Below are 13,853 nucleotides of genomic sequence, written 5' to 3'. Positions count from 1 at the left end.
ACTTATAATTTTGTGTTGTGCACGGCGATTCTACTGCTGATTGACCTCAGACAAAATACTTCAATGCGAGCCACGTGAACTGCTCACGCAGTTGTCGTTTCAGGCCATATAGTACTGGATTTTATTGCCCGAACAAAATCGCTAAATCTGCCACCGATGGGTCAAACGAACGCAAATGAGCATAAACATCAACACACCTTCCTTCAAAAAGTTAATTTTAAATCTAACGAAAATGAGGCTGTCCCACAATGAAATGACCAATCTGATGACGATTTTGTTTATTTTTAGCTAATTTTGCCCACTAGTTAAAATTTACTGTGCACAACAAAAATAAATGTTTGTATCCTACGACTGGAGCGCGACGGTGTGGAGCTTTCAATCCTGTTATAGAGATTTCAATGCGTCAAAGAGATGAACACATCCAGATAAAAATTTCGATTTGTCAAATTTCGTGCCATTTACAGAACTGAACTGAACAACGCTAGACAGAATGTAAAATAGGTGACAGTTAATTTTTCCTTTCCTTTAGAGACTGACGAACGACAGGTTAGCAGAGAAGTAGCGCGCGATCGCTCAATCATTCGCGGAATAGCACCGTTCGTTTGATGTATGGAAATTTGTCTCGAAATGGTTACATTTGTATATTATATTACGTGATGGATGAACAGATGCAGATGCAGCGCTGTAGGGTTCCGATAGAGAGAGAGATGACGGGTCGCGTGGCTTCTGTTTATCATGATATAGTATATTCCGGTGGGTATACGGTAATAAAAACAAACCCCGGGGCGGAGATGTTCGGTTGGGGGGCCGGTGGCTGAGAACTTGCACTTGTCTATAAATACAGTCGGTGAAGTTCTACATTTTCATTAGATTTCATTACCATCTCGTGTTGGAAAGAGTGCAGTCGTGATCCCGGGGTTCGGCTGGGAAGCAGGGAAAGCTAGCTACGGTCGTGCCATACAGTGGTGGAAGAAGATTTTTTGCAGTGATCCATTTAAAGTTGTGCCATCAAAACAATGAAAATTGTAAGTAACCGCTCTGTAATATGGAACCACAGCAAATATTGGTTTCATTTGGAGAACCGGAATGCTTTTTTGAGGCTTGTGACAGTTGTAAGAAAAGCGCGGATGTTTGAAATGGAAGTATATGTTTGCTCCAAGCAAATTTTTGTTGTTTAAAAAAACATGTTGCAAGAGTTCCTTATTATCGTTTGCCGTTTCTTATGTGAATTACTACATTTCATTTCCCATCACAATCAACTAGACTTCCTGAACCAACCTTCGCTGTGAAAGAATTGATCGGATCACACTTTTTAAATCGATCCAGAAAAGTCAATGCTTCAGAATAGACTGCATTTATTTCTGAAAGAACTCACTCAGATCCGTTTAATTATTGATATGGTGATATAAGAAAAAATGCCGCATCTATTTTAAGGTGCGCAGCTACAGTTTGCTTGACAAACCGAGGAACTTGTATCCTGGAATCGTTCTATCAATCAAATGAAATATAGCACTACTGCCACGATATTGTCCGCGGGTTCAACCTAGTAGTAAGTTTCATTTCATGATAACGCAATTATATTCCATCAACAAACTTTCATATCGCTTAGCTTCACCGTTCTGTAAAACGAGTCCGATATCTTGTTATTGTTGTTCTTGTTATTTGTGAGTTTGTGCAATCCATTTGTACTGAACCAAGGAAGACGCTACAAGATCGGTTTCACTACTTTGTACAATTTGAAGCTATTTATTCCTGGTGAGATAATAACTTGTCTAGATTTCTTCTATATGATTCTATATGATGAATCATTTAATTTGATTACATTAGTATTACTTGGATTAAGAAAAGAAACTCTATACTATTAATTTAGTTTAGTGTATTCGAAGAAGGTTTCCGATTTGTCAGGTAATCAAAGAAAATTTTAAGCTTTTTCGTAAGCACTTGCATATCACGCACAGCTCTCAACCCGTGGCCAAAAGACTTCCTCACACGATTAAGATTTATGATAACCGGGTAGATTTGGATGATCAGAGAGTGATTTCCAAAGTCCAGAAGAGCAAATCCAGTGAATAAACCAGAGGTTGTATTCGCATTTATTATGTTAGTTACAATAACAACTTGTTCAGAAGTTTATTGGTCAAGACGAAATTCAAATTGATTCGATAAAACGTGATTAATCCACCTAGCAGTGAGATGATACCTTTTTTTTTATCAATCTGCATGTGTTTTTTTGCATGGATATTCTTAGGTGTTTTAGTTCTCATGACATTATTATTATTATCGTCGTTTCAAACGGCAAATTGAGATTTTAATCACCCTGTAATTTCGAATCTGCAAATCGTATCGAATTTCAATCTTAACGTGTGACATTCGATTGAACATTCCATGAGATGTCGAAGTAAGTTCCACTTTAGAGTTTTTCGTCATTATTTATGGTACTTCCAGAGCTGGTATTCAGGAACTAGCATAACCCAAAATAAATTAATACGCCAAACAATTTACATCTTCTATATCGGTATGAATTTTAAAAACTCATCATCTGTAATTCCAGAATCGGATAAAATTCACCAATTTTGTATGGGACCTTAAGTCCTTTAATTTGAATTTTTGTTTTTGAAGTTCGATTTGGCCTTTTTGAAAAAATGATTAAACTTTGAGAAACGATTCGAAACTGGATCCGGAGTTCTAAGATCGGTGTGGCCGAAATCAGATAAATTCACCTGAGGAGTGTGTAGACATCTTTGAGAAATCGTAGCGCGAATTTAAATTTGGGGGTACATTCCGAATCCAAAAAAGAATACCGCTTAAACTGAAATAAATTTATTTGGTAATCGACTATCCAAATTTGCAAACCCGATAAACCTGAATAATTCATGTGAAATGGACATTTTTATACTAATCGCCCTGTATCTCCTAAACCAGAAATCGGATCTGACTAATTTTTATAGGATTTTAAGACCTCTCATTTGAATCATAGATGATTCTTAGATTTCATTTGAATCTTAGATCGGTTCAGCCATCTACGAGAAAAATGAATTGCATTATTTTAATTTCGTTTCACATGTCATCCTGTGGTTCCGAAATCAGAAGTCGGATCCAAATTTGGAAGTATACTAGTTTTCATATGAATCTGAGTTTGTAGAAAACGGTTTAGCCATCTCCGAAAAAATTGAGTGAAATTATTTGTCACACATGCATTTGCTGATCTCGACGAACTGAGTCGTATGGTATATGGAAGTTATGTTCTTCCAGCTTTTATTGCTGTAAGTAGTTTAAATCAATATAATTATGGAATTACTTTCAACTCGAGAATGCTGATATCATCTGGTTTATAAATGCCATATTCGAACGATTATGTTGCCAAAAACGAACCGTGCTAAAATCGGTCCAAGGCAAATTGTCATGAAAAAGGATGCTGTACACAGTCTTTTGGGCACTTAGAAACAATTGTATGTCACAGTATAAAAATCGTGTTTTCCGTTGCTCCCAAGCATTTCTTTGTCATACAGCGCTCAAAACTTCTACTGCTGGAATAAGGGGAAAAGTCGTTTACACAAAAATATTGATATCTCCGTTAAAAATGGACGGATTTTAGCAATCTATGGCTTGTTGAATAGGTATTACCGTGCGGAATCTAAGTCTGAAAATATATTCTGTTTTCAAGGTCAATTGTGACAGATACTGTCGAAAAACTGAAAATTTTGACATAAAACTCTGTATAACTCAAAAAGTAAACATCCTATCTCAAAACCATTCAATAGCGTTTTGGGTGACGGGGAGACCTTTCATTTGCGACTAGCTTGATCGAAATCGGTCCAGCCATCTCTGAGATCTCGACCTCTTAGTTGACAACACACATACAGACACACACACAGACAGACATTTGCTCAGTTCGTCGAGCTGAATCGATTGGTATATGACATTCGGCCCTCCGGGCCTCGGATAATTTTTCGAAAGTTTGAGCGAATTCTATACCTATTTTTTATATATATAAAAAAAGGTAAAAACATTAAATTCTCATTGATTCGAGATATAATTCTTACAAAGACTTTAGTGTTTCCAGATGGCTAAATAATAAAAGAAAATTGATGATAAATTGATCTTTTACTGGATTTATATCGGGCTCAAGAATTTTTACCAGAATAGTGAAAACTACCCTCATTTCAAGTTTCTTAATAGTTGACCTAATTAAATATAATCGATTGGTTCATATATTTCTTTGATACATCGCTTTCAATGAGGCTCACAACTATCAAATTAAAATTGTGTATACTTTCATAGAGCTGAGTAAATTTTAGAGCTTTTACTAAGAAGTAGTAGAAGATTTACTTCTCTGAAAGCAGGAAATGTTTTCGGAGATTTATTATGGAGCTTAAGAAGTCTCCTTAGATTTCCATTTCGTAAAAGAGTGAATCTTAATTCGTTTTCGCATTTGAAGTTATTATATTGTTTTTTCCGTATCTCTCGACAAACCATCTTTTAATAATTGTGGTGAAAAATGATAGGTACACAACAAAACCTTTTGCTGTTAAAACGGGCGCATACCAAAGAAATTTTATTAAAATTCTTTCATATTTTTTCCTTGCCTAATAACCTAGATGTTCAATACTGCTGTTTTAGCGACGCGAAAACTCGAAGCGACTGATACACATTTCATCGGGGGCGACCCGTTTGGCATAATGCTATTTGGCATAATGGTTATTTGGCATAACGGTTATTTGGCATAATGGTCTTTTGGTATAATGGTCATTTGGCATAATGCCATTTGTCATAATAGTAATTGGATTTGTAAATTTTCGTTTGCGTTTCGATCGAGTTATGTTGTGCAAGGAAAACTCGAACGAAATATGTGAATTTTATATTCGGTCCAAATATTTCAATAATATTAGGTGAAATAGCATAATTACATATTTTTTATATTTTAAATAGCACACTATCATTTTATACAAGCAACTCACTTAGTGCTAGCACAATATTCTGTTCGTCATAGATGATTCAGGTCGAGACGTCCGAAGGCCGCGAGTGCGAGATCGGACAACAGATCATTAAAAACGATGAGGCGTAGCCGCATTAGACCTTTAAAATTGCAGTAAATTAGAACAATTTCTATTAACCAGCATCTGTTATGCCAAATGACCATTATGCCAAATAACCATTATGCCAATTAACCATTATGCCAATTAACCATTATGCCAAATAACCATTATGCCAAATGTCGTTATGCCAAACGATATTATGCCAAACGGCTTTATGCCAAACGTGGTAGCCTCCATTTCATCTTACAGTAAAATTCATGCTAATCCAACATTAAATCATTACAAATGAAATTTTCCGTCGTTTAGAAGATTAAGTCTTTATGAATTGCATCGTATGAGGAATTAGCTCACATGTGAAATTCAATTTTTTACTGTAGTTTTTCTGTACCTCCAAAATTAATTTAACCAGGGGCTACGGTAGCCCTACAGGGAGTGAACTGAATTCCACACCTGGAATTGAGTTTTTTTTCACCTCTCCTAACCATAAAACAAAACCATAATATATATACCACTACTTATAAGGCCGTTTTATCTTCAATTACTCCAAATATTTATATTATAATATTTATACTCTTCTTCTTGTTCTTCCTAAAGACTGTCCCAGAGAGTATGGACGCACTTTGATTTCGCTGTAGATAATTCACAAGTGTTAGATATTCAAATTTTATTCGATATATGGTAATATTAGACTACAACAACAGAATATTATTCTCAACATTTGCTACTTAGCCATTGTAGACTAGCTGGCGCGCCTTCTTGCGAACGTTCCTCATTAAATTCCGTACGGACTCCTTGGCGACCAGTTTTGACACTTTTTTCCAATCTTTTTTCGAACTGTTGAATGGTTTCGGCTGCCGAGACATGTTTCCTAAGACGTGTCTTCGTTAATGCCCAAAATTCCTCAATTGGTCGAAGTTGTGAGCAATTTGGTGGATTCATGTCTTTTGGGACGAAAGTGACATTTTTGGTAGTACACCATTCTACCGTTGATTTCGAGTAGTGGCAAGAAGCAAAATCTTGCCAGAAGACAAAAGGATCCTGGGTAGAAGTCGTTTTTGTAAACATTCCTTGATGTATATTTCGCTGTTCATTGAAGCAGTGGTGATGAAGAGTTTCGAAATCTTACCGCAGCCAAAAATTGCTTGCCAGACCATAGCTTTCGCACCAAATTTTTCGACTTCAATCGATGTCTCGGATTGGTTTAACACTTGCCCTTCTCGCACCGTATAATATTGTGGTCCCGGCAAGGATTTGTAATCGAGTTTCACGTAGGTTTCGTCGTCCATGATTATGCAGTTCAAATTTCCAGCAAGAATCGTATTGTACAGCTTTCGAACCCTCGGCCTGATCGATGCTTCTTGTTTCGCACTACGTTTTGGTTTTTTCTGCCTCTTGGTTCGAAGATTCAAACGTTCTTTAGCACGAAGAACATTTGACTTCGAAGTGCCCACTTTTTTCTCCACATCCCGAACTGAAACCTCTTTCTTTTGCTCGAACGCCTTCACTATACGTTTATCCAACTGGGGGTTAGCAGGATCTTTTTTCGACCCGTTTTCGGTTTATCCTCAAAGATGTTATCCTCACCGAACTTCCTGCTATCTTGCTCAGTGACAGTCCGCGTTCTGTGCAACATTTGTACACAATTTTTCGACGTTGTTCTGCTGAAAGTCCACGCATTTCGAAACAAACTAATGAAAACGAATAAACAACTGCACAAGTGGTTAGAGAAGAATGTAAACAATAAGACGCAGCCATAAAAATTGACAGATTCTGAACTTTTGCTAAATTGCAGCGGTTTTTGGTTGCGTCCATACTTTCTGGGAGAGTCTTTAGTTTGCGTTACCTCGCTAGAAATGACGTTTTTATCATGAGCTAGTAGAATGGTGATTCTTTTCACATATCCCATGTATTCAGAATATTCTTTGTTGATTTTTTTCAATTTATGATACCTGAGTTTGAACGAATGAAGATGATGAAACCTTACGAATCTGAGGGAAAATGATTATTCACATGTTGTTTTCAAACGTAGTATTAAAAACTGTCCTATATACTTGAAAATCTCGGATGAAGCTTGAAATTAGCAATTCACATACAGATTTGATTTAGGTGATAAAACATGAGGAAATATATAAATAAAATACATTTCGACCAACAATAATTTACCAATTAATCTCTAAATCCCTCTAAATCCAATAATAAAAATTATGAAATTCCCAGATTTGGAAACAGCACTTCTCCGAAATTAAAATTTTATCTAACGATGTCTCTCTCTATATATATATATATATACATATATATATATATATATATATATATATATATATATATATATATATATATATATATATATATATATATATATATATATATATATATATATATATATATATATATATATATATATATGCATATATATATATATATATATATATATATATATATATATATATATATATATATATATATATATATATATATATATACATAAATCAAATAAACATAGATTTCTCAATGTACGGTGACACTAACAGCACCTCTAGTGACAAACGGGTGTACTTTTTTCCATTAGCTACTGTGGTTGTGTTAAATGCGCAGGCAACTTTTTGCATGCATTTTAGGAGCATTTACGCACCCATTCTCCGCCAGACGGTGCTTTTAGTGTCACGGGTTGCTCAACTATATTACTATTACACTGGGAAATCTATGTTTATTTGATTTATGACAGTAGCTAATGGAAAAAAGTACACCCGTTTCTCACTAGATATTATTTTGAAGTATTGTGCATCGGAAATATCTCTTCTTTGAGCCGTTTCAAAAATCGTGCTTTCAGAGATAAAAATATTTTGTGAATTTACATCTATTTTCATGCACATATTTGGAGCAGAAAATTAATCCTAAAGTTACTTCTGTATGTTTCAATATAATTTAAACGTAAAACTGAGCGTTAATTGAAAGATACAGTTCTTTTCATGGAAATTTCAATGCAATCCAATTTAGTATTACATCGATGACCGTTTGCAATCAAACTTTCGATTCAACCGAAGTCTTTTCCATATCACTATTGATTTACATGTCGTGTAAATTTCATTATTTTTTTCTGTGTGCACTGTTTCAACCTTTCGTGACGAGAGGTCTCGTTTTCATCGAATTTCGGCATTCGGCATACCAATATTGAACCAATTCAACTACTTCTGACAAGTCAATTCATTAGTATATTCCGCCTCATAAGATGTCAAGACGATGCGCTTTGCTTTGTCCACTAATTTGTGGAATCGACCTTATTGAATTTGAAGTGTTACATAGACAATTTTTTGTTGTCTTGAGTATGTTTTCCAAGAGTCTAAAATGTCTGAAATGAATCATGCAGCTAAACAATACACATATAATTTCAGTTCGCAAATCTAAACTCTCATACTGGCAATTCAAATTCAAGTTCATCTGTTTGCCACTGTGTCCACACCGAACCATCATAAATCAATTCACCTGAATGCGAGAAATATTAATCAAATAACAAACGTGTTAATTAAAGAGTCGCGTCAACCGTCAATTCTGTTTGCTGCGTTATTTTAACCGAGGCGTGTACTTGAATCTACACAAAATTGGCCAATTTGCAGCAAAGCTAAACCGTATGCAAAGTTCAAACCACTATCTTCCACTACTTGCAGGAGCTACTAATACTGGCAGCGTGCATCGCGGCCTGCATCGCGGCACCTCAACGAACCGAGGCGGAGTCAGAAATCGTTTCTCAAGACACCAACATCGAGCCGGACGGGTCTTATCAGTACAGGTACGCATACGCAGTAAACCAAAGAAAATCTTTAGCACCATCGGTAGCTGAAAGTGCGAGTTAATGACGATTGTCTGTATGTCTCCAGATAAAGGAAGGTGCAACTTACTATATGCTATCTTAATCATCTTCACTATTGGGCACACGAAAAAAAAATCCGCGACAACTTACGAGAGGCGGCTTCCAATCTGTGAGGTTTAATTACCACGGCAAACTACCAAATGATCTATTGTTTTCATTCAAAGTGTCGGTTGCTTAAGCCGGTGATTATCGTATCGCGGTCGGCGGAACAAAGTGGTATAATTAGATACCAGTTAAGACGATTAGTGTTGTTAATTGTCGGATAGAAACTTGTTCACGGCTTCAAGTGACCCACTAAAATGCTTCATTTCTCATCCGTCCATTTCAGCTACGAAACGGCCAACGGAATTCGTGGTCAGGAGCAGGGAACGTTGAAACGTGCCAGCAGTCCAGACACCAGCGATGTCATCGTGGCGGCCGGTTCGGTCACTTACACCGCACCCGACGGTCAGGTTATCACACTGAACTACGCCGCCGATGACGAGAATGGTTTCCAGCCCCAGGGTGATCATCTGCCAACACCGCCGCCGATTCCCCCGCAAATCCAGAAGGCCCTTGACTACCTGGCCAGTCTACCACCGGCCAACCGGAGACGTTAGTCCGTTTGGAAACCCAAGACTCTAGTGCTGATTACTGCCAGACACCGCATCGGACATGATATGAAGGACCTCGACGACCCGCAATGACTAATACTCAATTGTTTTGTAGTTTGTTGATAGGATAAGTATTGCTGTTGTAAACAATACCAGTAAACCGTTTTGTTATGAAGATATTCGGAAAAATGGAATTTCGTGTTCAAGCTTTGTTGCCAAATGTTCTAGTAAATATACATATACAATAGTGCACATAACCACATAGTTCAAAGGCGTTAATAAAAAACGCAAATGAAAGCTACTGTTGTTCTTTCCTTATCACAAATCTTGGCCATATCGAATAGTTGTACAAATTATTTCAACCATAGTTTGAATGTCTTCAACCATTCAATCCATTTCCTCGAAATCGGAGAATATTCGTGGAAAAACAGTGTTAGGCAAATCATGATCAGAAAAAGTTCATTTTAGTGTCACTCGTGAAAAAATCAGTTGAAGAGATTTTCTGAAAAAAAACTCAGTGACTAAAAAAATCACTTCCGAGATTCTCATTCATGAAACAAGTATCCACAAAACTCAGAACCTTGAAGTTCACAAATCATTTTTTGTGTCAGCGAAACTTAATGACGAATTTTCACCCACAGAAATATCGCTAAAGAGATAATCGAAAGGGAGAAGAGTCTCCGATGATATTTCAATGCTGAATTTTCTTTAGGAGTCAGTTCGACACCGAAGTGAATTCTACGGAATTCTCAACTGAATTGCAACTGAGAAATAATGACAGCAATATTATTGATGCACTTGGGTAGTCAATCTGAACAACAATATTATTTCCATATTCCAAACAGTGACAGAAGAATGTTTTAATTCCAGCGGACTGATTGCACTGCACTATTCAGATTTAACCCAGAAAACACTATTTAGCATGAATTCGATTCATAGAAGTAACAGGAGCGCAGCATTGTAATCATAACTGTAACACTCAAACGCTGCGCATGCGCTTGGCGCGTTTGAATGGGCGAAGCAATAACTTGTGCTCCTGTTACTTTTGCATACGATATTCAAATTAATTGGTCAATATTTTTAATCGGTCGCATAACATGCTCTGTGATTATTTTTACTATCATTATAATTATTATAATTATCATTGTTAATCACAGCACTTGCTGCTTTTTTAATGAAGTTTCTCCACCACCACGATATTGCTGAGTAATTCATTTTCAGAAAGGCTCATTTTTTCTTCATCGGCGAATTAATTCATCATGTAAAGCTTGCTTCAGATAGAATTGGAGCAAAGACAATTGCCTGTATTTCAGTTATTTATTATTGAATTCAAGATCTTTTTTACACAAATGTAACGTTTTCTTCATACTTTTAAGAAAAAATACGGATAAAATTATCCGTCACGGTTTCGAAGGAATTCTCGATTTTTCCCATAACACGGCTCATTAGGCGGCGCACACCTTCTTCGTCCATCGTTTTAGCTATCTTATTCCACCAGGTCGTCATCTGATTGATGTCTTTGACAACCTTTCCCTTTGCCTTTAGTCTCCTCTTCTTGATTGCCCAGTATTTCTCAATAGGGCGGAATTGGGGGCAGTTGGGTGGGTTAAGGTTTTTCGGAACAAACTGGACCCCTTTCTCTGTACAACATTCTTGAACGACTTTGCTGTAATGACAGATTTCCAAATCTGGCCAAAACATTACGGGATGGTCGTGGAATCGAATGAAAGGCAAAATTCGTTTTTGGAGAGACTCTTTTTGGTATAGTTCCGATGTCATTGTCTTATTTATAACGAAAACTTTCAATTTTTTGCCACAGCTGCAAATGCCTTGCCAAATCATAAATTTTCTTGCAAATTTGTCGGCAAAACCAAATTTAAATTTGGCTGGAACATCTCCCCGAGCCGTTGCCAAGTAAAATTTTTGACCCGAGATTTGCCCGAAGTCAGCCTTGACATAGATTTCATCGTCCATCAGAAGACACCCGTCGAACTTGGTCAGCACCTGGTCATATAGTTTCCGAGCACGAATTTTGACCACACTATTCTGTTTTATGATTCGATTTGGCTGTTTGCTGGCTCGATACGACTTGATTCCTTCCCGGAGTCGAGTTCTCTTCACGGTACTATGGGCAGCACCAAATTTTCTGGCCAATTCACGGTCCGACAGATTAGGATTCCTCTTAATCGTCTTCAAAATCTTACCACGCAGTTTCCGGTCGACAGTTCCACTCCGACGATTGGCTTAAGGCTTCCGAATCGTCGACCATATTTCCTTATACCGTTTGATAACGCGCCATACCGTATATCTGGGCAATTTCAGCTGTTTAGCTAGCCTAGATGCAGACCACAATGAATTTTCCAAATAACTTGTGTAATGTTGATTGTTTACAAAGTACAGTCGATTTGCGGAATGTCAAAAATCATACGTGAAGCTGACAAAATTGCCGACACGTGGGCGCTAAGAACTTCCAAATCCGTCCACCAGGAGCGCCACAATATGAGCAAAAGTTTGTTCCAATTCTAAATGAAGCAAGCTTTATTCTGCATTGGGTTGAGATTCAACGACTATGAGAATTAATTGCCCAAAAATTTTCTGTTCAAGAAGCATTTCCGATATATTCAATGTGCGAATTTTTTTTTCTCAAATATCATCCAGCAGAATGTTCGCTAGGGAATTTTTCATAACTGATTTTTTTGCCATATGGAATCAGTTTCAGTGAGAATCGCGTTTGCAAAAAAAAAGCACTGAACTTTTCTGCAGTGGGTTTCGTGATCGATGATTTTTTTGTCCAAAAATCACTTCAGAAAATTTTCTTATTTACCCAACAATGTAAGAGTTTATATATGGCAGCTGCGTTTTGGAAAACTTTTGGAATGATACTATTTCATCATTGGCTATTCAACTTCTTCCAGATCTGACATCCAGCAGTGACGGATTAATATTAAAAAATGCCAAGTGTAGTACTTATCCCCATTACATTTTCTCTAAATAAAGATTCGTAATTGAAAACTTTGTAATTGCAAATTATAAAAGTAAACGAAGTCGAACGGAAGAAAACCTTTCTGAAATTTGAATACAAAACGTACAATATCGCTTTACTCTACTCTACTCTGCTTTATTTTACTCTAATCTACTCTACTTTACCCTACTCTACTATATTCTACTCTACTATATTCTACTCTACTCTACTCTACTCTACTCTACTGTACATTGGAATATTTGAAGACAAAATAAACGCCATGGTGGCTTAATTGACAAAGTAAGTCTATAATTTAAGAATGATTAGCTTCTCCGTATTCTATCTCTCGATAATCAATATCAAATGCAATTCTGATTATTGCCGTTTTGGGAATGTCCATAGGTGGTGCTTGAATTCAATATGCAAATCTCAAAAAGCAAAGTCTTGGCATTATATTCCTTTCTGTTTCAACAGACTTCACAGCCGATTCTTAGTGTACAGAATCATTGCATGGCTAGTACTATGGATCTTACTGACACTAAGAATCCTTCCAGGTCGGGGATCGAACATACGACAACTGGCTTGTAAGACCAGCGTCCTATGCATTGAACCGCCAACCCGGGCATATGCAAATCTCAACGACCCACAAATTTATTTCAAAATAATAAGCAGCGTACATTCGCCTCTTCTGGGAGAAGACAAAAGTTTAGTTACTCTATGCTTTGCATATGACCCTTGCCATGCTGAAATATATGTCCTTAAGCTTTATCGCTCAACGGATGGGAAGCAAGCGAGCTCGATTAATCTAAATCAAACATTAAGCAAATTTGAGTGGTAACCGAAGCATTTATGACGTTAGATGTATTGAAGTTAGATGGGTTGAAGCAAAGTGATGTACTCTAAAAATTGTTGTTCAATGTAGAGTGATGTGTGGAGCGATGCGATGAAAAGAAAACGAATCATTATCAAATAGTCTCCCATCAGTTAGCTTTCACATCTCATCTAAGTTAAAACCGCTTACGTTCGGGACGGAAGAAACCAAGTACAGTATTGTGTAGTGAACAACAGAACGACCTCGAAATGAGTGAATCAAACGAACAAAAGCTACCGCCGCTACGAAAGAATACAATTGTTGTTGACTTCAGGCAGTGCAAAATTCGACCTTCGATACGTGAACTTGAAGGTTTGCTTAAGGAGCAAATGCATCTTGACATTAAACGTGTGCATTTACTTCAACGCAATAAGTCAAATAATGTTGTTTACATCCAGTTTAATAAAGAGTTTGATGCAATTCAATTCACAAAAGACAATAACAATATGCACTATGTGAAGCACGAAAACATTAAGTACAACATTCCAGTATATATGGAAGATAGAGCTACAGAAGTGCGTGT

At 36.8% G+C, this 13,853-nt stretch overlaps 1 protein-coding gene across 1 annotated transcript; it reads left to right on the top strand.

Annotated features, from left to right (window-relative positions):
* Positions 1-860: 860 nt before the first annotated feature.
* On the top strand, positions 861-9,794 carry LOC131429998 (endocuticle structural glycoprotein ABD-4-like). The gene is made up of 3 exons (XM_058594599.1): positions 861-1,025; positions 8,702-8,823; positions 9,233-9,794. Exons 1-3 carry the CDS (start codon positions 1,017-1,019, stop codon positions 9,501-9,503), a joined length of 402 nt encoding a protein of 133 aa, XP_058450582.1. The 5' UTR covers positions 861-1,016; the 3' UTR covers positions 9,504-9,794.
* The last annotated feature ends 4,059 nt before the right edge of the window (positions 9,795-13,853 follow it).

The sequence above is a fragment of the Malaya genurostris genome, chromosome 2 (genome assembly GCF_030247185.1).
Source record: "Malaya genurostris strain Urasoe2022 chromosome 2, Malgen_1.1, whole genome shotgun sequence".
Classification (NCBI taxonomy): domain Eukaryota; kingdom Metazoa; phylum Arthropoda; class Insecta; order Diptera; family Culicidae; genus Malaya; species Malaya genurostris.
This window is presented reverse-complemented; position numbering and strand designations above follow the sequence as displayed.

Coding starts and splice junctions, on each gene's coding strand:
- LOC131429998 (XM_058594599.1), top strand. Junction 8,824..9,232: donor GACGGGTCTTATCAGTACAG/GTACGCATACGC, acceptor CGTCCATTTCAG/CTACGAAACGGCCAACGGAA.